The sequence below is a fragment of the Bolinopsis microptera genome, chromosome 1, assembly GCF_026151205.1.
Source record: "Bolinopsis microptera isolate Bmic1 chromosome 1, MBARI_Bmic_1.0, whole genome shotgun sequence".
Taxonomy (NCBI): Eukaryota; Metazoa; Ctenophora; class Tentaculata; order Lobata; family Bolinopsidae; genus Bolinopsis; species Bolinopsis microptera.
Genome location: NC_087072.1, coordinates 842,521 through 868,276, shown reverse-complemented (window position 1 = coordinate 868,276; position 25,756 = coordinate 842,521). Strand labels below are relative to the sequence as shown.

General features: G+C 41.4%; 1 protein-coding gene across 1 annotated transcript in view; it reads right to left on the bottom strand.

Moving 5' to 3' along the window:
- Positions 1 to 25,756, bottom strand: part of LOC134816904 (dynein axonemal heavy chain 8-like) — an 89,688-nt gene that overhangs the window by 40,342 nt on the left and 23,590 nt on the right. Inside the window, exons 42-60 of the mRNA XM_063825925.1 lie at positions 23,762 to 23,908; positions 23,426 to 23,559; positions 19,625 to 19,702; positions 18,344 to 18,496; positions 17,450 to 17,534; positions 16,522 to 16,653; positions 16,107 to 16,218; positions 15,648 to 15,754; positions 15,276 to 15,446; positions 14,047 to 14,164; positions 12,876 to 13,004; positions 12,548 to 12,755; positions 11,045 to 11,231; positions 10,836 to 10,952; positions 9,885 to 10,015; positions 9,413 to 9,541; positions 4,172 to 4,331; positions 2,280 to 2,383; positions 1,040 to 1,139 (exon numbers count right to left, since the gene is read on the bottom strand). Coding sequence (XP_063681995.1) covers positions 1,040 to 1,139; positions 2,280 to 2,383; positions 4,172 to 4,331; positions 9,413 to 9,541; positions 9,885 to 10,015; positions 10,836 to 10,952; positions 11,045 to 11,231; positions 12,548 to 12,755; positions 12,876 to 13,004; positions 14,047 to 14,164; positions 15,276 to 15,446; positions 15,648 to 15,754; positions 16,107 to 16,218; positions 16,522 to 16,653; positions 17,450 to 17,534; positions 18,344 to 18,496; positions 19,625 to 19,702; positions 23,426 to 23,559; positions 23,762 to 23,908 — 2,502 coding nt within the window. The remainder of the gene's footprint in view (positions 1 to 1,039; positions 1,140 to 2,279; positions 2,384 to 4,171; positions 4,332 to 9,412; positions 9,542 to 9,884; positions 10,016 to 10,835; positions 10,953 to 11,044; positions 11,232 to 12,547; positions 12,756 to 12,875; positions 13,005 to 14,046; positions 14,165 to 15,275; positions 15,447 to 15,647; positions 15,755 to 16,106; positions 16,219 to 16,521; positions 16,654 to 17,449; positions 17,535 to 18,343; positions 18,497 to 19,624; positions 19,703 to 23,425; positions 23,560 to 23,761; positions 23,909 to 25,756) is intronic.

Genomic DNA, 25,756 nt, shown 5'->3' with positions numbered 1-25,756 from the left:
ACTCATAAAATACCTGTATTTGAGTATCAGCCAGGACCTTCTCCCCACTGAAGATGTGAGGTTACTACTCATCAAATACCTGTATTTGAGTATCAGCCAGGACCTTCTCCCCACTGAATACCTGTATTTGAGTATCAGCCAGGACCTTCTCCCCACTAAATACCTGTATTTGAGTATCAGCCAGGACCTTCTCCCCACTAAATACCTGTACTTGAGTATCAGCCAGGACCTTCTCCCCACTGAAGATGTGAGGTTACTACTCATAAAATACCTGTATTTGAGTATCAGCCAGGACCTTCTCCCCACTGAAGATGTGAGGTTACTACTCATAAAATACCTGTATTTGAGTATCAGCCAGGACCTTCTCCCCACTGAAGATGTGAGGTTACTACTCATAAAATACCTGTATTTGAGTATCAGCCAGGACCTTCTCCCCACTAAATACCTGTACTTGAGTATCAGCCAGGACCTTCTCCCCACTGAAGATGTGAGGTTACTACTCATAAAATACCTGTATTTGAGTATCAGCCAGGACCTTCTCCCCACTAAATACCTGTATTTGAGTATCAGCCAGGACCTTCTCCCCACTAAATACCTGTATTTGAGTATCAGCCAGGACCTTCTCCCCACTAAATACCTGTACTTGAGTATCAGCCAGGACCTTCTCCCCACTGAAGATGTGAGGTTACTACTCATGAAATACCTGTATTTGAGTATCAGCCAGGACCTTCTCCCCACTAAATACCTGTATTTGAGTATCAGCCAGGACCTTCTCCCCACTAAATACCTGTATTTGAGTATCAGCCAGGACCTTCTCCCCACTAAATACCTGTATTTGAGTATCAGCCAGGACCTTCTCCCCACTAAATACCTGTATTTGAGTATCAGCCAGGACCTTCTCCCCACTAAATACCTGTATTTGAGTATCAGCCAGGACCTTCTCCCCACTAAATACCTGTATTTGAGTATCAGCCAGGACCTTCTCCCCACTAAATACCTGTATTTGAGTATCAGCCAGGACCTTCTCCCCACTAAATACCTGTATTTGAGTATCAGCCAGGACCTTCTCCCCACTGAAGATCGCCTCGTTCATCTTCTTGCAGCTCTCTACCATCGACTGTATTGTCAACAGTGCTTCTCTGAAAAGTTATTTATTTTTTAGACTGTATTGTCAACAGCGCTTCTCTGAAAAGTTATTTATTTTTAACGGAAACTAAAACTTACCGTTAGATTACAATAATATTGGCATTTACAGTTCAGAGACTACACATCGTTTTGAAGACAGTTAATGTTTACAGTGGCTCAGGAATAGTGCTTACTAACTCTAGATATTCGTTCCAACTGCTTGAGAGGTGAATTTCTTTAAAATGATTGGCCATTGGTGACACAATCAATAATATAACTTAATTTCAACTAAAACCCTTCTGTTTTCATCGACGGGTATTCGAGCTTTCTATTTTGAATTTAAAACAACTCCTTCATATTATGGAGCCAGGGTCCAGGGTGTGTACTGGGCACACCTGGTTAAAACACTTCCATCCCATGGCACTAAGTTATGAACATTATATACGGCTGTTTTGAACATTCCATGTCTGCAATATTCTGTCAGCACATAATCTGCCTCTTTCGGCGTTTTCGAGGGGTGGATATTTGGTTGGTGGAGCAAAGTGCGTTAAAAACTACACCTATCTCCTTGAAATAATACTATTGAATTCCTAACGTGGTATATCACTAGAATGGTGCATGTTAGGATAGTAGTGCCAATAGCCAAGCTGTTAACAGGACTAATCTGTTAGAACGTGACTTTGGTTTGAAAGCAGACGAATGAGCTGATGGAGAGGTTTATGTAACGCATATTATGAGTATATTATTGTTATAACTCATATTGCGTGAGACTAAATTGTTTGTTGGCCGTCATTAACTGTAGTGCTTTAGTCAATAGGTCGAAGTGAACGAACTTACAAATTATAATTCACAAACCATTAACCATGCCACTCGTCCTCTAAGGCTCTAATTACAGTAGGTCGTTTAGAGTTTGTTTAGGTCCTTTCAAATTTATTTTCCATAACTTCACTTGTAGCACTTTTAAACATTAGGTAACGTCCACATATTCTAGAATTTAGTTGTCTAACTTAAATAACTCAACAACATCAAAACGTTTTACTTAAACAACTCGTTACAATAATATCCCACTCACTTGTGAAGGGTTAGTTTTACTTAAACAACTCGTTACAATAATATGGTCCTGGTAACGGTTGCCATGGTAATATCCCACTTACTTGTGAAGGGTAAGTTTGAGCTCCTCTGCTGAACTCTTCTTGGTGTACAGAGCAATGAAGTAGTCGAGGAATTGCTGGTAAACTTTCGGACCCACTAGGACACCCTGGGGTTGAAAATTTTAGTTGTTTTTGAGAGATGATTCAGCCTTTTAACAATCTTGGTAAAGAATTTGGTTTGATATATACTATACAGCAGTATTCCCTCTCTCAGTATTCCCCTGGTCGTTATCTACTGCAGCAGTATCTCGGAGTGAGCGTTACTTTTTCAATAAATGGGGCCCACCCAAGCCCCACACATATTCTCACATTCAAGTTCTTAGTATATGTGGACAATCCAGGATAGAAACCTTTCGTTCTGAGTATATGAAACCTCGGGGATCTCTATCAGAAGCTTTGGTTGAACTGATTAGGTCAGACGGAGAGCTTTATTCATTCATTATACCCGCAAAAGTTCGTTACCATAGTTACACTACTAGTTACCATAGTTACAAAAGTTCGTTAATCTTCGACAAAGCTTGCTAGGTTTGCTCCGGCCTCCGACCCTTCTAGTTAGAAAGTTATTCATATTTCGGTCAAAAGGTATCTAGAGCACAGAGCAACTCCAATTCATTGGTTGAGGTTCCAGTTTGGACCCTTGTCTTCATCAAATAAGTTAATCAACATTTCTTGACTTGGACACTATTCAGCAATATGTGCTATGTCAAACCTTACCACCAATGAAATATGGCATAAATGAGCAAGATGCCATGGCAACCGTTTGAGTCTTTGAGATCAAGTGCGGTAGCGGTTACCGAAATAGCGGATGTATTAGAGAGGACGAGCAATTCAATTTATTGGAGGTGATCGTGAGCATTTTGTGAAAATACCATTATAACCATCAATTTATTGAAGATGATCGTGACCATTTAGTGAAACTACCATTACAACCATTGTTATAATGTTGCACTTGTGGTAGTTTAACAGTGTCGAATATGTTTTCATGCTGAGAATTATTTCTAAATTTAGAGTCCATCCAGGGTTACATCTAGATAATCATCTAAATGACCTCTAAATGTATTAATGTAGATATAATTCTCAGTAAAAAGTGTTATAGAAACCTAAAGAAATACTCTATTAAACTTCCTCAAGTTCTACCACCATGTGCCATTCTCCAGTAGATCCTACTTGTGCTAGTAAAATCCGGATATTAGGTGTGCTTGTGCAATTGACATGTTATTCAGTAAGCTTTCGAGTCCTGGTCTTGGCTTGACGCTTCAGTCAAGGGCTCGCGTTCAATATGGATTAATTAAATATATATAATAGAATCATTACTGTAATTCAGTTTGCCTTGATGGAGTTTAGCGAGCTGATTTGCTTAGCCTCCATCTGAAATTCTGATCTCATCTTGATGGCACCTATAGACATTGACGTGCTTTCATGTACAGACTAGTACAGAGTGTTATAGGGGAGAGGGGGAGGCCCCCTGTCCCCCCTCTTCCTACACCCCCTGGGAGAGGGGAGGACAGTCAGGTTACTCTAATGAGATTCTGGCCCCCCCCCCCCCCCCCCCCCAGGCCCACTGAGCCTTTATCAGGTTCAGAATATTTACATAAACTCTGTTAGTAACCATAGTAACCATAGTAACATTTACATAAACTCTGCGATCAAATTTAAGCGATTCAGCCACTTTGTGAATTATCCGTAAGCCAGCCAGCCAGTCAATGGGCACAGTCCCAAGCACCAGTTTCTGCCGTGCTAAATTGATAATTTCACCCTGATAATTTCCAAGATGTCAGGAATTTACTTACCGACTAAGTCGGGGGGTCGCCCTTCAGACAGTTAATAAGTCTGAATTTGCATAATCTCAAGCCCCTCCGGCACCCCGGACTCTATTGGGATACTGAATAACCAACCTCGTTGGGGATGGATTGGAGTCTTGCCAACTTGACGCACTCCAACAAGGTATTCTGCTTCTGATGAGGGACTGGGGAGGCGATCAGTTCCCAGGGGTGGGGAGCTAGCTGGGATTGAACCAGCGTGTGAATGTTCGTTATCACCTGCACTAACAGGTCCCTGAGGGGAAGCAAGTGATGTTATCACCTGCACTAACAGGTCCCTGAGGGGAAGCAAGTGATGTTATCACCTGCACTAACAGGTCCCTGAGGGGAAGCAAGTGATGTTATCACCTGCACTAACAGGTCCCTGAGGGGAAGCAAGTGATGTTATCACCTGCACTAACAGTAACAGGTCCCTGAGGGGAAGCAAGTGATGTTATCACCTGCACTAACAGGTCCCTGAGGGGAAGCAAGTGATGTTATCACCTGCACTAACAGGTCCCTGAGGGGAAGCAAGTGATGTTATCACCTGCACTAACAGGTCCCTGAGGGGAAGCAAGTGATGTTATCACCCGCACTAACAGGTCCCTGAGGGGAAGCAAGTGATGTTATCACCTGCACTAACAGGTCCCTGAGGGGAAGCAAGTTATGTTATCACCTGCACTAACAGGTCCCTGAGGGGAAGCAAGTGATGTTATCACCTGCACTAACAGGTCCCTGAGGGGAAGCAAGTGATGTTAACACCTGCACTAACAGGTCCCTGAGGGGAAGCAAGTGATGTTATCACCTGCACTAACAGGTCCCTGAGGGGAAGCAAGTGATGTTATCACCTGCACTAACAGGTCCCTGAGGGGAAGCAAGTGATGTTATCACCTGCACTAACAGGTCCCTGAGGGGAAGCAAGTGATGTTAACACCTGCGCTAACAGGTCCCTGAGGGGAAGCAAGTGATGTTATCACCTGCACTAACAGGTCCCTGAGGGGAAGCAAGTGATGTTATCACCTGCACTAACAGGTCCCTGAGGGGAAGCAAGTGATGTTATCACCTGCACTAACAGGTCCCTGAGGGGAAGCAAGTGATGTTATCACCTGCACTAACAGGTCCCTGAGGGGAAGCAAGTGATGTTATCACCTGCACTAACAGGTCCCTGAGGGGAAGCAAGTGATGTTATCACCTGCACTAACAGGTCCCTGAGGGGAAGCAAGTGATGTTATCACCTGCACTAACAGGTCCCTGAGGGGAAGCAAGTGATGTTATCACCTGCACTAACAGGTCCCTGAGGGGAAGCAAGTGATGTTATCACCTGCACTAACAGGTCCCTGAGGGGAAGCAAGTGATGTTATCACCTGCACTAACAGGTCCCTGAGGGGAAGCAAGTGATGTTATCACCTGCACTAACAGGTCCCTGAGGGGAAGCAAGTGATGTTATCACCTGCACTAACAGGTCCCTGAGGGGAAGCAAGTGATGTTATCACCTGCACTAACAGGTCCCTGAGGGGAAGCAAGTGATGTTATCACCTGCACTAACAGGTCCCTGAGGGGAAGCAAGTGATGTTATCACCTGCACTAACAGGTCCCTGAGGGGAAGCAAGTTATCACCTGCACTAACAGGTCCCTGAGGGGAAGCAAGTGATGTTATCACCTGCACTAACAGGTCCCTGAGGGGAAGCAAGTGATGTTATCACCTGCACTAACAGGTCCCTGAGGGGAAGCAAGTGATGTTATCACCTGCACTAACAGGTCCCTGAGGGGAAGCAAGTGATGTTATCACCTGCACTAACAGGTCCCTGAGGGGAAGCAAGTGATGTTATCACCTGCACTAACAGGTCCCTGAGGGGAAGCAAGTTATCACCTGCACTAACAGGTCCCTGAGGGGAAGCAAGTTATCACCTGCACTAACAGGTCCCTGAGGGGAAGCAAGTGATGTTATCACCTGCACTAACAGGTCCCTGAGGGGAAGCAAGTGATGTTATCACCTGCACTAACAGGTCCCTGAGGGGAAGCAAGTGATGTTATCACCTGCACTAACAGGTCCCTGAGGGGAAGCAAGTGATGTTATCACCTGCACTAACAGGTCCCTGAGGGGAAGCAAGTTATCACCTGCACTAACAGGTCCCTGAGGGGAAGCAAGTTATCACCTGCACTAACAGGTCCCTGAGGGGAAGCAAGTGATGTTATCACCTGCACTAACAGGTCCCTGAGGGGAAGCAAGTTATCACCTGCACTAACAGGTCCCTGAGGGGAAGCAAGTTATCACCTGCACTAACAGGTCCCTGAGGGGAAGCAAGTGATGTTATCACCTGCACTAACAGGTCCCTGAGGGGAAGCAAGTGATGTTATCACCTGCACTAACAGGTCCCTGAGGGGAAGCAAGTGATGTTATCACCTGCACTAACAGGTCCCTGAGGGGAAGCAAGTGATGTTATCACCTGCACTAACAGGTCCCTGAGGGGAAGCAAGTGATGTTATCACCTGCACTAACAGGTCCCTGAGGGGAAGCAAGTGATGTTATCACCTGCACTAACAGGTCCCTGAGGGGAAGCAAGTGATGTTATCACCTGCACTAACAGGTCCCTGAGGGGAAGCAAGTGATGTTATCACCTGCACTAACAGGTCCCTGAGGGGAAGCAAGTTATCACCTGCACTAACAGGTCCCTGAGGGGAAGCAAGTGATGTTATCACCTGCACTAACAGGTCCCTGAGGGGAAGCAAGTGATGTTATCACCTGCACTAACAGGTCCCTGAGGGGAAGCAAGTGATGTTATCACCTGCACTAACAGGTCCCTGAGGGGAAGCAAGTGATGTTATCACCTGCACTAACAGGTCCCTGAGGGGAAGCAAGTGATGTTATCACCTGCACTAACAGGTCCCTGAGGGGAAGCAAGTGATGTTATCACCTGCACTAACAGGTCCCTGAGGGGAAGCAAGTGATGTTATCACCTGCACTAACAGGTCCCTGAGGGGAAGCAAGTTATCACCTGCACTAACAGGTCCCTGAGGGGAAGCAAGTGATGTTATCACCTGCACTAGCAGGTCCCTGAGGGGAAGCAAGTGATGTTATCACCTGCACTAACAGGTCCCTGAGGGGAAGCAAGTGATGTTATCACCTGCACTAACAGGTCCCTGAGGGGAAGCAAGTTATCACCTGCACTAACAGGTCCCTGAGGGGAAGCAAGTGATGTTATCACCTGCACTAACAGGTCCCTGAGGGGAAGCAAGTTATCACCTGCACTAACAGGTCCCTGAGGGGAAGCAAGTGATGTTATCACCTGCACTAACAGGTCCCTGAGGGGAAGCAAGTGATGTTATCACCTGCACTAACAGGTCCCTGAGGGGAAGCAAGTGATGTTATCACCTGCACTAACAGGTCCCTGAGGGGAAGCAAGTGATGTTATCACCTGTACTAGCAGGTCCCTGAGGGGAAGCAAGTGATGTTATCACCTGCACTAACAGGTCCCTGAGGGGAAGCAAGTGATGTTATCACCTGCACTAACAGGTCCCTGAGGGGAAGCAAGTGATGTTATCACCTGCACTAACAGGTCCCTGAGGGGAAGCAAGTTATCACCTGCACTAACAGGTCCCTGAGGGGAAGCAAGTGATGTTATCACCTGCACTAACAGGTCCCTGAGGGGAAGCAAGTGATGTTATCACCTGCACTAACAGGTCCCTGAGGGGAAGCAAGTTATCACCTGCACTAACAGGTCCCTGAGGGGAAGCAAGTTATCACCTGCACTAACAGGTCCCTGAGGGGAAGCAAGTGATGTTATCACCTGCACTAACAGGTCCCTGAGGGGAAGCAAGTGATGTTATCACCTGCACTAACAGGTCCCTGAGGGGAAGCAAGTTATCACCTGCACTAACAGGTCCCTGAGGGGAAGCAAGTGATGTTATCACCTGCACTAACAGGTCCCTGAGGGGAAGCAAGTGATGTTATCACCTGCACTAACAGGTCCCTGAGGGGAAGCAAGTTATCACCTGCACTAACAGGTCCCTGAGGGGAAGCAAGTGATGTTATCACCTGCACTAACAGGTCCCTGAGGGGAAGCAAGTGATGTTATCACCTGCACTAACAGGTCCCTGAGGGGAAGCAAGTGATGTTATCACCTGCACTAACAGGTCCCTGAGGGGAAGCAAGTGATGTTATCACCTGCACTAACAGGTCCCTGAGGGGAAGCAAGTGATGTTATCACCTGCACTAACAGGTCCCTGAGGGGAAGCAAGTGATGTTATCACCTGCACTAACAGGTCCCTGAGGGGAAGCAAGTGATGTTATCACCTGCACTAACAGGTCCCTGAGGGGAAGCAAGTTATCACCTGCACTAACAGGTCCCTGAGGGGAAGCAAGTTATCACCTGCACTAACAGGTCCCTGAGGGGAAGCAAGTGATGTTATCACCTGCACTAACAGGTCCCTGAGGGGAAGCAAGTGATGTTATCACCTGCACTAACAGGTCCCTGAGGGGAAGCAAGTGATGTTATCACCTGCACTAACAGGTCCCTGAGGGGAAGCAAGTGATGTTATCACCTGCACTAACAGGTCCCTGAGGGGAAGCAAGTTATCACCTGCACTAACAGGTCCCTGAGGGGAAGCAAGTTATCACCTGCACTAACAGGTCCCTGAGAGGAAGCAAGTGATGATTCACTTGATTATTCTGTTGTCTTCGGTTCAATTTACCATTTTATAAAATCTATAATAATATGTAGTTTTATGTTCCATCGGGAACACTTTAACAGCTTCTGACATATAAATGAAATCGATGGCCATTCAAACAGTTTCGTTCCGGTTATTCCAGTAATAATTTTAAATTAAATCATGTTCAATTACTGGTAAATCGTTTCACCGATAAATTGGCATAATTAAAGTTTCCCTAAAACTACTAATTATCGGGACATCGTAAATATGACAAATTAATATTGCTCATTAACCTCGCAAATCAAAACTCTTCAAGCTTGCCGCATGCTAAATGGCAATTTGTTTGTTGTTGATTTCTATAAATGTTTGATAAACAGTGCGGTATTTTTTTCTATATTTTGTGAAACTGATGTAGCTAGCACCACTTGTTCTAATTATAAAAGCAAATTAAAGCTGTCAACTGGTCTACCACTTTTCTTAACTTTGTAGTAAAACACTATTTCATAGCGAGTAGCACGGAAGTTTATAGCTTCCTCTAAAAGTATATATGGGCGGATAAAATGATCTGGATGAGTTTTAAAACTTACGTTTCTTTTTCGGACAAGTTAGAAGTTTGTTTAGAAGACATGTAACTTACGTTTCTTTTTCGGACAAGTTGGAAGTTTGTTTAGAAGACATGTAACTTACGTTTCTTTTTCGGACAAGTTGGAAGTTTGTTTAGAAGACATGTAATAGGAGCAGGTGCTGGAAAGAGCAGCTTTCGGCCACTCCATCAGCCAGCTTACTTGGCACAGGTTTAGTAGTCCTTTGAACTTCCTGAAATGAAATATGATACTTAATTTGAATTTGGAATTTGCTTAATAACTAGACATAGTACCATTGTCAACATGAAAGATACATTTTATTACTCAACGCTCTTTTTGCAAGCTGTAAGTGTAAAACCATCTTTGCAAGTTTTGTATCTATTTGCCTTTCTCACTTGTATTAATTGTAAGAAGCAGTGTACTCTATCATTTTGTTTTATCTATGTTCATTGTTCCCCTGCACGACAAATTTCACAGAACTATTTCCTTTAACTTCACAAAACAGTGTCCTTTGTAATAAACGTCAGCGCTCTGCCTCTATACAGCGCTCTATAGGCCGCCAGGTTCTTACTCACGCGTTAGTAGAGTTTAGATAAGGGGAGTTAGGTTCTATGCAGATAACGATCCTTAAGTTCCTCTTTACTCTGAGAGAGAAGAACTGGATGGGATCAGAGAGGAGCTCAGGAGCGTCCCGTCTCATTACCACCTGGATAAGAAATTAGAGTTAGAAATAGAGAAACATTTAACGTAATCATCATCTAGTGGTAGTAAGTTATAAACTCCTCCAGGATACTGCTCAGGGACGGGATAAAAAAATAAGGGAAGGCGTTATTTTGATCCATCCCGCTGTTTTTCCCACTAAATAAATAATCCCAGTATAGTTTTAAAAATCCCATTTATTCACTCATATTCACTCATAATTATTCACTAAGTATTAACTCATATTATTCACTCACAATCAACACGGTTTGGTTTGATGAGTGAGAAACTATTCCGCGCGCTGGACCAGTGCTTAGTGACCAGGCTGAGTGACCAGGCCTCAAAGCCGTGTTTGACAAGGCATAATTACATCAAATTACGCGGCCAACATTCGATTATAACGTGATTTGACGCACAACATTGTAGAGAATGATAAGTACCTACCGGCCTGCACGACCTTGTAATCTCGTCGTAACGAGATTGGTCTGAATATAGGCCTCATGTGACACAACAACCTGGTCCTCCAGATTATAGATGCTCCTTTAATTAACCCTATATTTTGCATGAACATTACCTGTCACCTTAACTCTTCAGATTTGCGATTGGGGGAAGGTTTGGACATGAATCATCGATAAACACATTTCGAAACTATCAAAGCTATATCTAAAGTGTCAAACTTTCCGGTCAATTTTGTATCAGCTCCTAAAATATTAAGATCGAGATCCTAGGAAATTGTGCTACCTCTAGTTTAAGAGCCTAGGTTGTGTTGCCTCAGCTCTAGTTTGAGAGCCTAGTTTGTGCTGCCTCTAATTTTAAACTCAATTAACCTGCAAGCTTTGTAGGAGTCCCTCCATCTCATCGTTGGTAAATAAGAAAGGAATCTCGCCAGATAGCAGCGCACTGTTCAGTTTCTCCATTAGCTCCTCTTCGTGAGCAATGTTACTCTGTTTGGAGGGGGAGGGTTATAGATAACTGTTACACTACATTCTTTAATAATATAATGTTTATGCAATCCGAATAAACCCTAATTTCTCACGTTGATAAGAAGGACACATTGTCGTCCCTCACTGCCAGCCACTCTGAACGCAGTCCTAGCTTGCTCGAAGAAGTGCTGAGGTCTGGTAGACTTGACGGTAAAGAGCTCCATCCCCGAGATGAAAGAGGCCAGATTAACGAGAAGGTCCAGGTTATTGCCATGGGAACCCACGCACAACATGTTCCCCCTGAAATTGCACAATTGTATCACATAACCTGCTCTTTGCTTGCCACATTAATCAGCAGTATTTGCATCTCAATCTTTTAGATTAAGGGCAAAGTTCACAGCTTATCGTATCCAATGTCCTGGACAGTGGATTATATTGCGACAGTCTATCACAGTGCAAGTAGCGTAACGTTACCAAACGCCACTACAGCACTGGTCTAGTTATACATTTCAAAAGTCACTAGTTTATTTGAACTGAATTATCAACTAGTACTACATACTTAGTATAGGAGATGATTAATTCAACTGTTTTCCGAATTGGCAATCAATTCCGCGGAGTGGTTTTCCTACAATAGTTTATATTACTAAACTGTCATTGGCACAAAATCCATCTTAAATTAATGATATCATATTATCTGACTACTACACAGCTGTTGTGTTGCACACTTTTAAACGCTTCGTACGCTCAGGTAGGATAAATAGTTCAAATTAACTGAATATATAATATAATTCATAACAGTTTGCGGTCACGTTTTGAGTTATAAATCTAAGTTTGTAGACTTTTTGGGGTAATAAATGGTCAAGGTTCAACCATCTAAAGGTTTATTAGCTAGACAAATTTAACAATACAACAATATAATTATATATTGTTTTGAATTTAAATGATCGTTTAAAAACCATTTATGTTTATAAATATTTATGGCTTTATATTTAATAAAACTCAAACTTCTATTTATATCATTGTTGTTTAAATACAACAATATAAACATCTGATGAAATTCTGCACTATATCTTAACTCTAATTTAACTCATAATTTTAGCAGAATTACAGACTCCACCGTTTATTGTTTTCAATTTTAATGAGTAGCTCTTGTTCGTTACCTACTGGGCACAAATCACTTCAATTTGAATATTGTAGATTTTGTTTCGCAAAGCCTTCAAAAGTCACTTCAGTTTGAATATTGTAGATTTTGTTTCGCAAAGCCTTCAAAAGTCACTTCAGTTTGAATATTGTAGATTTTGTTTCGCAAAGCCGTCAAAAGTCACTTAAGTTTGAATATTGTAGATTTTGTTTCGCAAAGCCTTCAAAAGTCACTTCAGTTTGAATATTGTAGATTTTGTTTCGCAAAGCCTTCAAAACTACAATGTTTCTTAGTGATGAATGTATTTAATTTCGACTGATCATTTAATTTGAGATGTACCACTACCAGCGAAAACACTTCAAATTTGAACGGGTGCTTAAATATAGCTTTGATTTATGAGAAAACTTAACATCTAAAGTTATAATAATTCTTTAAAATGCCTTCCTTGCAAGAACTCCTCCCCTTCTTAACTAACCTGGTCATAGTGATGACACGATGTATTTTCAAGATGTGCTCTAAAGTGACGTCACTAAGAAGGAGGGAGTTGAGTTGCTTCTGAGCCTCGTCTGTCATCTGCTGACAATACCGGACCATCACTTGTCTGATGTCTTGTAGGTTCGACACCGGCTTCACTTGAACCAGGACTCCCGCCGAGTGGTTTCCGCTCGATACCCCTGAGGAACCTTAGTCGCTAGGTTGAGATATTCGAATTTTTTAATTCAGCTATAGCGAGAGGTTTAAAGCCAAGTTTTTAAGTTAAGCTTTCTCAAACGCAACCTACCTTGTCACATGACGCAACCTACCTTGTCTGTGGAGTTGTCTGGAGACGTCCTGGTACTCATCAAATGTGACAAAGTACGGTTTGGCGTGCTCGTACATGCTCAGTTCTTTGAAGTACTTCACCGTGATTTCAGCCAGCAACTTTGTTAAAGCTGAAAAGATTTCTCTATAAAACTGGGTTTGGACCTTGGAGGGTTGATGAAGTGCATTGGTCGATTCGCGCATTTACGACGCAGCCTATACTTTAAAATATTACGGGTGTGATTGTCGTGTCAACCACACCAACAAACAGTGGCCAGTGCTGCGACATTTGTGTGTGAGTTTCCAGTGTTACCATGGTAACAGTGAGTACCTGCATTTACGACGCTTTTACTATGCACATTTGTATACATTTAATTTCGTCAAGGAGAAGTCTTAAATCTTTTGCACAGTGCATACACGTTTAATTTCTAGATTCAGCCTTATTTTTGTTACTAATTACTAATTGCTAATTAATATAATAATCAAAGACCTAACACTCAAATATCAAATAGCCCCCCGCCCCCTGGCTACGTGCCTGCCAGCACAAGTGATTTTATGTGTAAAGTTCACAAGTGGGTGGAGTTGTAGTGTCGTAACAATACTGCACACGTGCACTCGAAATCCATTACGATTATGGCAGATTTCACATATTCATAAAACGAATGCCATTCAGTCATCTTTGCATTGCCAATATAATGTTATCATAGAATAATGTTGTCATGTCATCAATATTTTATAAAAGCTTACTCCACTTCGAGTTTTTCTGACAATCGTGTCGAGTTTATTGCAGTCGGCGTAAATTTTCAATCTTCTAGTTTATGTCATGAAAGTGAAACCTAGCTAGACGGCACGTAACGCAGCTTGTAATCGATTACTATAGTTTAAACTAGACGCTTTGCGTCTAAATAAGTCTCAGTTATTATATGCATTTTAAACTGTTTTGCTGTTGAACAGCAGTAGTTAACGGCTGCAGCTGTCTGTTATAGGTGTTAGGTCTACATAAAGTTTCCTTTGATTTGGGCACTTAAAGCCGACACGAATATCAGTCAACATATTATGATTGTTAATTATAGGCTCAATCATGGATAATATTAGGTTATTTTCCTACACTTTTCGGCCGTGACAGCAAACCTAACTTTTCGTTACGGTTACTTAGCTTGTCGTCAGGGTTACCTTGAGTGTCGTCAGGGCGACAGATAGCGTCACTAACGACCCGCTCAGCCTCGTGAAGCCACAGTAACTGCATCATTGTCGGACTGTTCCTCATTGAGTCTGATGTTCTCTGGATACCCTGATTAGTTTGAAGTTCGTTATGCAAGCTATAAATAATCTCAAAATAACATCAAAATAACCTCAAAATAACATTAACATAACCTCAAAATAACCTCAAAATAACCTCAAAATAACCTTTAAGTAACCTCTATCTAAGTCAGCAAGTCTTAATGCTAGTAGTGGATTACTGCACCTATTGTATATACTGTTATTGTGAGGAACCATAATGAAGCTATTATACAGAGAAGACGGTCGGTGGGTGGGTTGGGAGCAACTTTTATCACCTTTAAGTAACTTTAATTCTCTATTCTGTGTCCGACTCTAATAGACTATCGAGTATAGACTCATAGTTATAGACTATAGACGTTATGTGATCTGCATTATCGTAATCAAATATTGGTTATTTGGTAATTTAGTATTATTCGTAATATTGGTTATTTGTCGATTGATCAACAGGTCCCTAACAAAGAAACCCGGTATTAATTTCATTAATAACCAGAGGTCAACAAACCTTGGCTATATTGACTATAGTTGTCACGTTAAAGCAGTAGTGATAGCGCCCCGGAACTGTTAACAAACCTTGGCTATATTGACTATAGTTGTCACGTTAAAGCAGTAGTGATAGCGCCCCGGAACTGTTAACAAACCTTGGCTATATTGACTATAGTTGTCACGTTAAAGCAGTAGTGATAACGCCCCGGAACTGTTAACAAACCTTGGCTATATTGACTATAGTTGTCACGACTCACGTTAAAGCAGTAGTGATAGCGCCCCGGAACTGTTAACAAACCTTGGCTATATTGACTATAGTTGTCACGTTAACGCAGTAGTGATAACGCCCCGGAACTGTTAACAAACCTTGACTATATTGACTATAGTTGTCACGTTAAAGCAGTAGTGATAACGCCCCGGAACTGTTAACAAACCTTGGCTATATTGACTATAGTGGTCACGTTAAAGCAGTAGTGATAGCGCCCCGGAACTGTTAACAAACCTTGGCTATATTGACTATAGTTGTCACGTTAAAGCAGTAGTGATAGCGCCCCGGAACTGTTAACAAACCTTGGCTATATTGACTATAGTTGTCACGTTAAAGCAGTAGTGATAGCGCCCCGGAACTGTTAACAAACCTTGGCTATATTGACTATAGTGGTCACGTTAAAGCAGTAGTGATAGCGCCCCGGCACTGTGTTCTGCTGGAGGACTACTTGTAGCGAGGACAGCAGGTCACAGCTTGCCTTTACTATTGAGTTGTGGAGAGTCTGTTCTAGTCCGGAGCCTGCTTCTCGTCCTAACAGAGCCTGAGTGGGATCAGGTGAATGGCTGAGTGGGATCAGGTGAAGCAGCTGGCTAAATATAGAATATTATACCGTGTTATTATTATACTGGACGTACAGCAGTGAGCAGGGACCCTGGCGTATCGTACAGCAGTCTAGTCAGTATCAAAATTATAAATGTCAAAAACCGATCATTACTTTTATCTTTTAGTGCACCTATTGTACCTGTAATATTGAATCAATAGTCTGATAGAGAGTTTGAGGTGTTGGTGTCGGAACATTGAACACCATGAAGTGTCTGAGTAGTCGCGCTGCTACGCTCTTTTCTGTTCCTGGATTATTCAAATGTTATAGTCTCGCTTTTTATTAATTGATTGTTAAATACCAGCTAAGTTGCTATCCTAATATCAAAGTCCTCTTAATGCAAATGTAAACCATCAATAGTTTCAAGAGGACAGAGGAAAGATAACGGAAAGTTCTGGAACATTCTCTGATGACGTCATAGGAAACTGGTTGATGTTATGTCGCTATGTCGGCAAAGCAGCCGTAACAAGAGCGGGATCTCACTTAACAAGCCATACAGCTGAGAATACGCTAGTGTTGCAATCTTTGTAGACATAGAGACCGAACATTTAATCAAAAAAGAAATCTAAGATTTGTTATTTACACCTTCCCAGAACGTACCTTGAGAGGGATTCCGCATAGCTCCAATTACAGTCATATCCTTAATGATTTTCCATTTTCCTGCCTTTTCGTTGTCGTATATCCCGCCCATATCCAGCAGTGAACGCAGATACTACACAAAACAGGGTGTTGATTTTGAGACATTAAGATATGACGTCACAACATTGATTTTGAGACATGCTTTTTTAATTTGAGATATTTACGAGAACTTGAACGGGTTAGTGTCTCAGACACGCAGGAATGCATTTCTCTCAGTATTGTTTCTGACAATATTTGTTTTGTAAATCATGTTTTAATATTGTTTTTTTGGACCAAGATATGACGTCATAACACCAAGTTGTGACGTCCCACCAAGATATGACGTCATAACACCAAGTTGTGACGTCCCACCAAGATATGACGTCACAACATTTACCTCGTTAGTGATCTGAGTTCCACTTTCGTGTGTCTTCAGGACGTTCATGTCGTCCACAAACAGACAGAGTCGCTTGCCTTGAGGTGCTCCGTAGTTGTTGCCTTGACGGTGAACTATTGTGTGTTCTACTACCTGCAGTGCAAATAATTGTTAAATAATTTCTACTTTCACTTTCTACTTTCACTTTCTACTTTCACTTTCTACTTTCACTTTCTACTTTCACTCTCTACTTTCACTTGACGGTGAACTATTGTGTGTTCTGCTACCTGTAGGGCAAATTATTGTTAAATAATTTCTATTTTCACTTTCTACTTTCACTTTCTACTTTCACTTTCTACTTTCACTTTCTACTTTCACTTTCTACTTTCACTTGACGGTGAACTATTGTGTGTTCTACTACCTGCAGGGCAAATTATTGTTAAATAATTTCTATTTTCACTTCCTACTTTCACTTTCTACTTTCTACTTTCTACTTTCTACTTTCACTTTCTACTTTCACTTTCTACTTTCACTTTCTACTTTCACTTTCTACTTTCACTTTCTACTTTCACTTTCTACTTTCACTTGACGGTGAACTATTGTGTGTTCTACTACCTGCAGGGCAAATTATTGTTAAATAATTTCTACTTTCACTTTCTACTTTCACTTTCACTTTCTACTTTCACTTGACTATTGTGTGTTCTACTACCTGCAGTGCAAATAATTGTTAAATAAGTTGCTGTTTCGTAGTCCGTGCCCAGATGACAGGGAATTTCAATACATTGTAGACCCGGAGTCACTAATAAACCAGTTATCCGCTTTCGTCAACATGCAATTTCTACTTTCACTTTCTACTTTCACTTTCTTCTTTCACTTTCTACTTTCACTTTCTACTTTTGGTAACTTAACGTAAAACCTAAAAGATGCCCGGTCCTTTCACACAACGTACCTCTTGGAAGAGAGTAGGTTTAGTGTTTTCACAGTAGACCAGGGTTCTGGTGACAAAGTTTACTTTGTCTGGAGCTCTCAAGAACCTGAAAATTAGTTAAAACAAATTAGAAACAAGAAACAGTGTTTATTCTATTTCTAGGGTTTCTTGGGTTCGATTGATCATAGAAAAATATTCTTACTAAAATCCCAACATACGTAAGCAATATTGTGTCTTAAAGTTAATCTTAATATCAATATTGAAACAGTTTCGGGAGTTACGTTATGCCTTGCCTAGCAAACACTACAATTAGTTTTACTAAGTCAGATGCTGGTTGCGAAACTTCGGTACCAAAGCCCGATATTGATATTAATCAGTGCTCATATCACGCACATTACATCGCACGTGCAGGTAATTAGTTGGTGACTTTTGTTCGAGGCTCCATTTTCTGTAATAACTTTACAGAGTCTCCTTCTGAAGAAACTGAAAATTTAATCTTCATCACGAGTTGCTGGCCTCGACTTCAGTAGGACTTATTAATGATTTCATCAGTAGTTCACAGCTTGCAGAATATTCGTCTCGTTCAGTCAAGCAATCTTTTCAGCGCTTTCTTTACTGCAAGTACTACTTCATGCAATAAATACGACCCCCAGTCGGCGTGTCTCTACAGTCTCAAACAGAGCATTTTCGGGGAAAGTAACACTCATATAACCAGAGTTAAGGAGGTTAGTTACCTGTTGCTAAGGAGGCTAGTTACCTGTTGCTATAGAGGTTAGTTACCTGTTGACGATGTTTGTTTTGCCGGTAGCAGGAGGTTAGTTACCTGTTGCTAAGGAGGTTAGTTACCTGTTTGAAAAGAGGTTAGTTACCTGTTGCTAAGGAGGTTAGTTACCTGTCGCTAAGGAGGTTAGTTACCTGTTGACGATGTTGGTTTTGCCGGTAGCAGGAGGTCCAGTGAGCAGAATATTCTGGTTGGTGATACTGGCGAGATGCATCAAGTAGTAGGTTCGTGTGGTGTCTATATTCTCCACAAAATGATCAAGCTGTTCCACTATCGCTTCAGGGATTCTGCAGGAAAGTTTTGTTATAGGTTTGTAGAGTGTCTGTTATAAGTTTACAGAGTGTCTGTCAGAATTTGGCTTGAAATACCGATCGTAATACGATTGTTGACAGTTGTCGCGACTTATTAATATTATGTCATTAGCAGTGGTTAGGGTAAGAGAAGTCGGTCTAAGTTGGGGTTGTTAAAACATCCCCCTTTTCCTTTATTCAGCAGTTTCTAGTCAGAATAGTAGTCAATACAGAGCTGCCCCATTGTAATAGATAACGAGTTGACTTGGTAATCACAGCAACAAATGACCAGCTGTGATCGTTAGTAGCACCAGCTAAAAACACACTAGCTACTCCTCCTATAAATAGCAGCTCCTCCTCCGACTAACTAGTAACACACTATACTAGCAACTCAGACCATGACATAGCCGGTCATTGTCACTGACAGCTCAGACCATGACATAGCTGGTCATTGTCACTGACAGTCAGACAGTGACATAGCCGGTCATTGTGAGTGTAACAGCGCTGGTTTCACGGTTCAAATGATACAGACTATCTGAGCATGAGCAGTTGGTAACATTACGACACAGACAATAACAGAGTCTGAGAGTTCCAGCTGTAACCATGGATACCCCCCTCTGTGATGCAATCCAACAACCGTGTGATCCGCTATACTATGTAACTTAACAGTGTTGTAGTCTCGTTACCAGACTGCCTAACGTAACCACAGTAAACTTTTAAACTTTAACTACCCCTCGTAGAGGTGGTACCCCAACATATGGTGCAAGCTAAATACACTACTCCCCGCTTTATATCTCCCCTCACCTCGTTAACCGTTATCAGGCTGTCGCTTCTCAAATTTACCCCCCAAATTTTACCAACTAATTCGATTAGCAGATCATAGATAATGGTTGAAGCAGAGGATCTCCACTAGGGAGACTTGTTGGTCAGGGTTCTAGATCAGTTGGTCATTTGTCTTATATCCTGTATTCGTCATCATCACCACGTTACCTCGATGGTTCAGAGATAGCGCGATAACAAGGTGTGAGAGTGTTTAAAGTGAGCACTAGATATAAGGATAAGGAGCCACGTACTCCGATCCTTATTAAGGAGCCCCGTACTCCTTATTAAGGAGCCTTTACTCACAGGTTATACCAGCTGTCCCACTCTCCGGCCTCGTCCACGTAGTAGTCGTACACTGTGTTATCTGTGTACTCCGGCAGGCTGAAATTAAGTGTTATTAGGATAATGGTTAACTGTTTAAGCGTTTCAAATCAGGTTACTTTATTTGGGAAATTGACGTTTATAGTCCTTCAATTCCAGTCGCCACCTGCTTTATTCTCCTTCACTTTCTAGCAACTGGAGACTGCACTTAGTGCTAACCCAATTAGATAAAAACTTTAAAGCTAGTTTTGAGTGTTAGCGTGGTTGTTGTGGTGTTAAGTGTGTGCTAAAATACAAACCACAGTTTTAACTTGTGGTCAATAAAACCTCATTTTCAATAAATCTTCGAGATGACAAGTCACGTTTTGTAAAAGAATTGATTGTTCAAGAAAATTTTGTAAGTATTAAAAAAAAGAATATTTTATTTTTCAAATATTAACTTATTGAATATTCGTTATTAGATTGTCAACGCATTAATTCTACTAAATCCAACGAGGCCTCAAAGCCTGTTACAGTTTATAAATTTTTCTTGCCGCACTTATTGAATAATCTGTAAACGTGAATCTCGTCGTCGGGCACGACTTTATGCCCGTGTGAACATTTTTATCAAGCGTTTGTTCAGTTTATGCTCTTTCTGTTCCCCTTACCATCCTTACCATGTGTGCCAAAATACAAACCACGGTTATAACTTGTGGTCAATAAAACATCCAACTTACCATTCTTTTACAACTTACCAGACAGCTTACTAGTTTAGGTTTCAAAACATTTAAAGCATGTCATTTAGTCAGCCTTCCAGCTTATTTTTTTCTTTTATTTTTATATAAATTTTGAGAGAGGCTGGACCTAAGTGGCCCACAAGAGGATAGTATGAGGATGCTCTGCCTATTGAAATTCTAACTTCATATTCATTATCGCACATGATCTACTTTTATTTAGCCATTTGATCTGAAAGTTGCGTATACTAATCTCTAATATACTTACTAATGTTTTAGCCAATAAGCCAATAGCAATTTACTAAGGGTATAGAGCTCAGTGAAGCTGCATTCGTAATCGTGAAGTTAAGGTAAAATTAAACATTATTCATATAATATTATGAAGGAGCAGTATTCATCTGCTGTGAGCTCAACGTCAGCGTGAGTAATCTTTGATTTGGTCAGGATCGGTTAATATTATGAAGGAGCAGTATGTAATATCGGTTAATGCTGAGTCGCTATTTGTTAATGCTGAGTCGCTATTTGTTAATGAGTGCATGTTCCTAGCAACATTGCATTGGTAAGGTTGGGGCGTTCGGTTGCTTGATATCATTATCATTTATCAGTGATGATATGCATTCATTGGGTTAAATTCTTAAGATAAGCATTCACTTTACTTAGTTCAGCTTAGTAATTTTGGTCAACAAACTTATTATCCACGATTAATTCACAACCGTTGCAATCAGGGGTCTCTGGTTGCAATAATACGACGCGATATTGTAAAGAAGGGAACATTTTCCTTATCAAATTATTTATATTATTTGTAAGTAGAACTTACCAGGAAGTAAGAGATTTGACGATATCAGAGAAAGGCTGCTGCTTACCAGGAAGTAAGAGATTTGACGATATCAGAGAAAGGCTGCTGCTTACCAGGAAGTTAGAGATTTGACGATATCAGAGAAAGGCTGCTGCTTACCAGGAAGTAAGAGATTTGACGATATCAGAGAAAGGCTGCTGCTTACCAGGAAGTAAGAGATTTGACGATATCAGAGAAAGGCTGCTGCTTACCAGGAAGTAAGAGATTTGACGATATCAGAGAAAGGCTGCTGCTTACCAGGAAGTAAGAGATTTGACGATATCAGAGAAAGGCTGCTGCTTACCAGGAAGTAAGAGATTTGACGATATCAGAGAAAGGCTGCTGCTTACCAGGAAGTAAGAGATTTGACGATATCAGAGAAAGGCTGCTGCTTACCAGGAAGTAAGAGATTTGACGATATCAGAGAAAGGCTGCTGCTTACCAGGAAGTTAGAGATTTGACGATATCAGAGAAAGGCTGCTGCTTACCAGGAAGTAAGAGATTTGACGATATCAGAGAAAGGCTGCTGCTTACCAGGAAGTAAGAGATTTGACGATATCAGAGAAAGGCTGCTGCTTACCAGGAAGTAAGAGATTTGACGATATCAGAGAAAGGCTGCTGCTTACCAGGAAGTAAGAGATTTGACGATATCAGAGAAAGGCTGCTACTTACCAGGAAGTAAGAGATTTGACGATATCAGAGAAAGGCTGCTGCTTACCAGGAAGTAAGAGATTTGACGATATCAGAGAAAGGCTGCTGCTTACCAGGAAGTAAGAGATTTGACGATATCAGAGAAAGGCTGCTGCTTACCAGGAAGTAAGAGATTTGACGATATCAGAGAAAGGCTGCTGCTTACCAGGAAGTAAGAGATTTGACGATATCAGAGAAAGGCTGCTGCTTACCAGGAAGTAAGAGATTTGACGATATCAGAGAAAGGCTGCTGCTTACCAGGAAGTAAGAGATTTGACGATATCAGAGAAAGGCTGCTGCTTACCAGGAAGTAAGAGATTTGACGATATCAGAGAAAGGCTGCTGCTTACCAGGAAGTAAGAGATTTGACGATATCAGAGAAAGGCTGCTGCTTACCAGGAAGTTAGAGATTTGACGATATCAGAGAAAGCTGCTGCTTACCAGGAAGTTAGAGATTTGACGATATCAGAGAAAGGCTGCTGCTTACCAGGAAGTTAGAGATTTGACGATATCAGAGAAAGGCTGCTGCTTACCAGGAAGTAAGAGATTTGACGATATCAGAGAAAAGCTGCTGCTTACCAGGAAGTAAGAGATTTGACGATATCAGAGAAAGGCTGCTGCTTACCAGGAAGTAAGAGATTTGACGATATCAGAGAAAGGCTGCTGCTTACCAGGAAGTGAGAGATTTGACGATATCAGAGAAAGGCTGCTGCTTACCAGGAAGTAAGAGATTTGACGATATCAGAGAAAGGCTGCTGCTTACCAGGAAGTAAGAGATTTGACGATATCAGAGAAAGGCTGCTGCTTACCAGGAAGTAAGAGATTTGACGATATCAGAGAAAGGCTGCTGCTTACCAGGAAGTAAGAGATTTGACGATATCAGAGAAAGGCTGCTGCTTACCAGGAAGTAAGAGATTTGACGATATCAGAGAAAGGCTGCTGCTTACCAGGAAGTTAGAGATTTGACGATATCAGAGAAAGGCTGCTGCTTACCAGGAAGTTAGAGATTTGACGATATCAGAGAAAGGCTGCTGCTTACCAGGAAGTAAGAGATTTGACGATATCAGAGAAAGGCTGCTGCTTACCAGGAAGTAAGAGATTTGACGATATCAGAGAAAGGCTGCTGCTTACCAGGAAGTAAGAGATTTGACGATATCAGAGAAAGGCTGCTGCTTACCAGGAAGTAAGAGATTTGACGATATCAGAGAAAGGCTGCTGCTTACCAGGAAGTTAGAGATTTGACGATATCAGAGAAAGGCTGCTGCTTACCAGGAAGTAAGAGATTTGACGATATCAGAGAAAGGCTGCTGCTTACCAGGAAGTTAGAGATTTGACGATATCAGAGAAAGGCTGCTGCTTACCAGGAAGTAAGAGATTTGACGATATCAGAGAAAGGCTGCTGCTTACCAGGAAGTAAGAGATTTGACGATATCAGAGAAAGGCTGCTGCTTACCAGGAAGTTAGAGATTTGACGATATCAGAGAAAGGCTGCTGCTTACCAGGAAGTAAGAGATTTGACGATATCAGAGAAAGGCTGCTGCTTACCAGGAAGTAAGAGATTTGACGATATCAGAGAAAGGCTGCTGCTGGCGGGGAGGCAGAAGTCCTCCCAGTGACCAGACCAAGCAGAACAGTACGATACGTTCCATCAGTATCTCCGAGTTAGACTCTGCTTTTACCTGGGGACATTACATTACAGTACTAGTAGTAGTGACAGTGCCACTACTCACTTATGAACCTTTACTTGATACTTTAATAAATAAGAACTCGCTTTGTTGTTGATCGACTTATATGATTTGATGTTTTTGGTCCATGCAGTAGGCATTTTGTTATTTCAATAAGTGACGGATTAAAAAAGAAAGCTGTCTGCTACTAATTTACCTCTGCGAAGTTGTCTAGCATGGCGGTGAGAAGGTTGATGAAGGTCCTGAACAGACCAGTGTTGCAAACCTTCACTATCGGCGTCACTTCCTCCGTTACATACGAGAGTAGGGGTCCAGCTAACTTGCTGAACAGCAGTCTCAACACCTGGTAATGTCACGTGATATCACATGTTACAGTCTCAACACCTGGTAATGTCACGTGATATCACATGTTACAATCTCAACACCTGGTAATGTCACGTGATATCACATGTTACAGTCTCAACACCTGGTAATGTCACGTGATATCACATGTTACAGTCTCAACACCTGGTAATGTCACGTGATATCACATGTTACAGTCTCAACACCTGGTAATGTCACGTGATATCACATGTTACAGTCTCAACACCTGGTAATGTCACGTGATATCACATGTTACAGTCTCAACACCTGGTAATGTCACGTGATATCACATGTTACAGTCTCAACACCTGGTAATGTCACGTGATATCACATGTTACAGTCTCAACACCTGGTAATGTCACGTGATATCACATGTTACAGTCTCAACACCTGGATCAAGGGGAAGTTATCACGTGATCTATATAAGGTGGAACTGAATGGAGTAAAATTATCTCTATTTATTGGATTTAAATATTCTGTCAAATCCCAGGTCGAGATCTTTGCCAATCAATCAGAACAAACTGACAGAAACTTTCGATAGTTTTAATCTCCCTGCTCTGCCAACCAGGTAATCCTATTTCCGATCTGATATTTTAACTAACTTTAGGGTAGGCTGCTTACACAGAGAAAGAGCTGTTAGAACATAAGTGCCGTGTGGTCTTACTCAAATGTCTTCCAGTCTTTAACTGCTGCAGCCCGCAAAAATAACTCGAAAACGCAACTACTCAACGAGCGACGCCACTGCAAATGGGATGAAAATTGGTTTTATCCACAGCATTAAAACGAATCCTTGTGTTTTAATTGCTACTTTTTGTTGATGGGTGAAATTCAAAACCATTTTGTCAGATCAGAGTCTATGTAGCATCATAATTGATCAATGAGTAGTAAAGAAACCTTATTAATCAAGTGTATAGTTCAAGGAGGAGTTATCACGTGATTATATATTATAAGGTGGAAAAAAACTCCTGTTTCTTAGTTTAACACAGTAGGGGGCCAGGTAGGGGCCCAAGTAGTAACTGTACAGTGTACAACACATTGTTATACGTATACTCAAATAGGGGGCTCGGTTAAACCACTTTATCAGGGACCTCTTATCTCAGGATAGGTTACAAGCATTTGAGAACTCGTGTTTTTAGATACAACTGACAAACTGTATCGGAGTCAATGTGTTCGTCAAACTCACTTCAGAGGGCAATTCAAAAACACGGCACATTTTTAGTTTCGCTTCTTTAATCTTTACCGCGCATTTTTAGTTTCCCCCGAAAAGCCGGTATAGTATGGAGAGGTTATATTGAGCGTTATACTGCACCGTTTCAAGCGATGGTATTCTTGATTAATTTTACTTTTTTTAAAGTGTTAGCAAATTCTATCGATAGTGCAATGTGTACTCTTCCAAAAAGTCAGGCAATTTTTCTCAGATCATCATTGTTATCCTAGTCGAAGTTATTTGATCTATCATTCTTAATAATGATCTTGGCTAAATTCTATTACTTAACCTTTAGGATTATCATATTAAAATATTTTACGTCTTTATTAATATTTCATTCCTCACATCAATGCGAGTAAACAACTTAGATTATTATTATATACTAGATTATCTGTATTATCGATATACTACTTATCACTATATTGCTATAATCGATATACTACTTATCCTATATTTCTAATCGCTATAATTACTATATTGCTAGGATTACTGTATATCTACTTGATGATTCTGCTAAATGCTCGCCTATTACTCTACTAACAGCCTGTTAACTTTAAAATAAGTTTACTCCAGTAGTCCAGTGCCTCAGTTTCGTTATGTTAGAATTCTGTTTCATCTCAC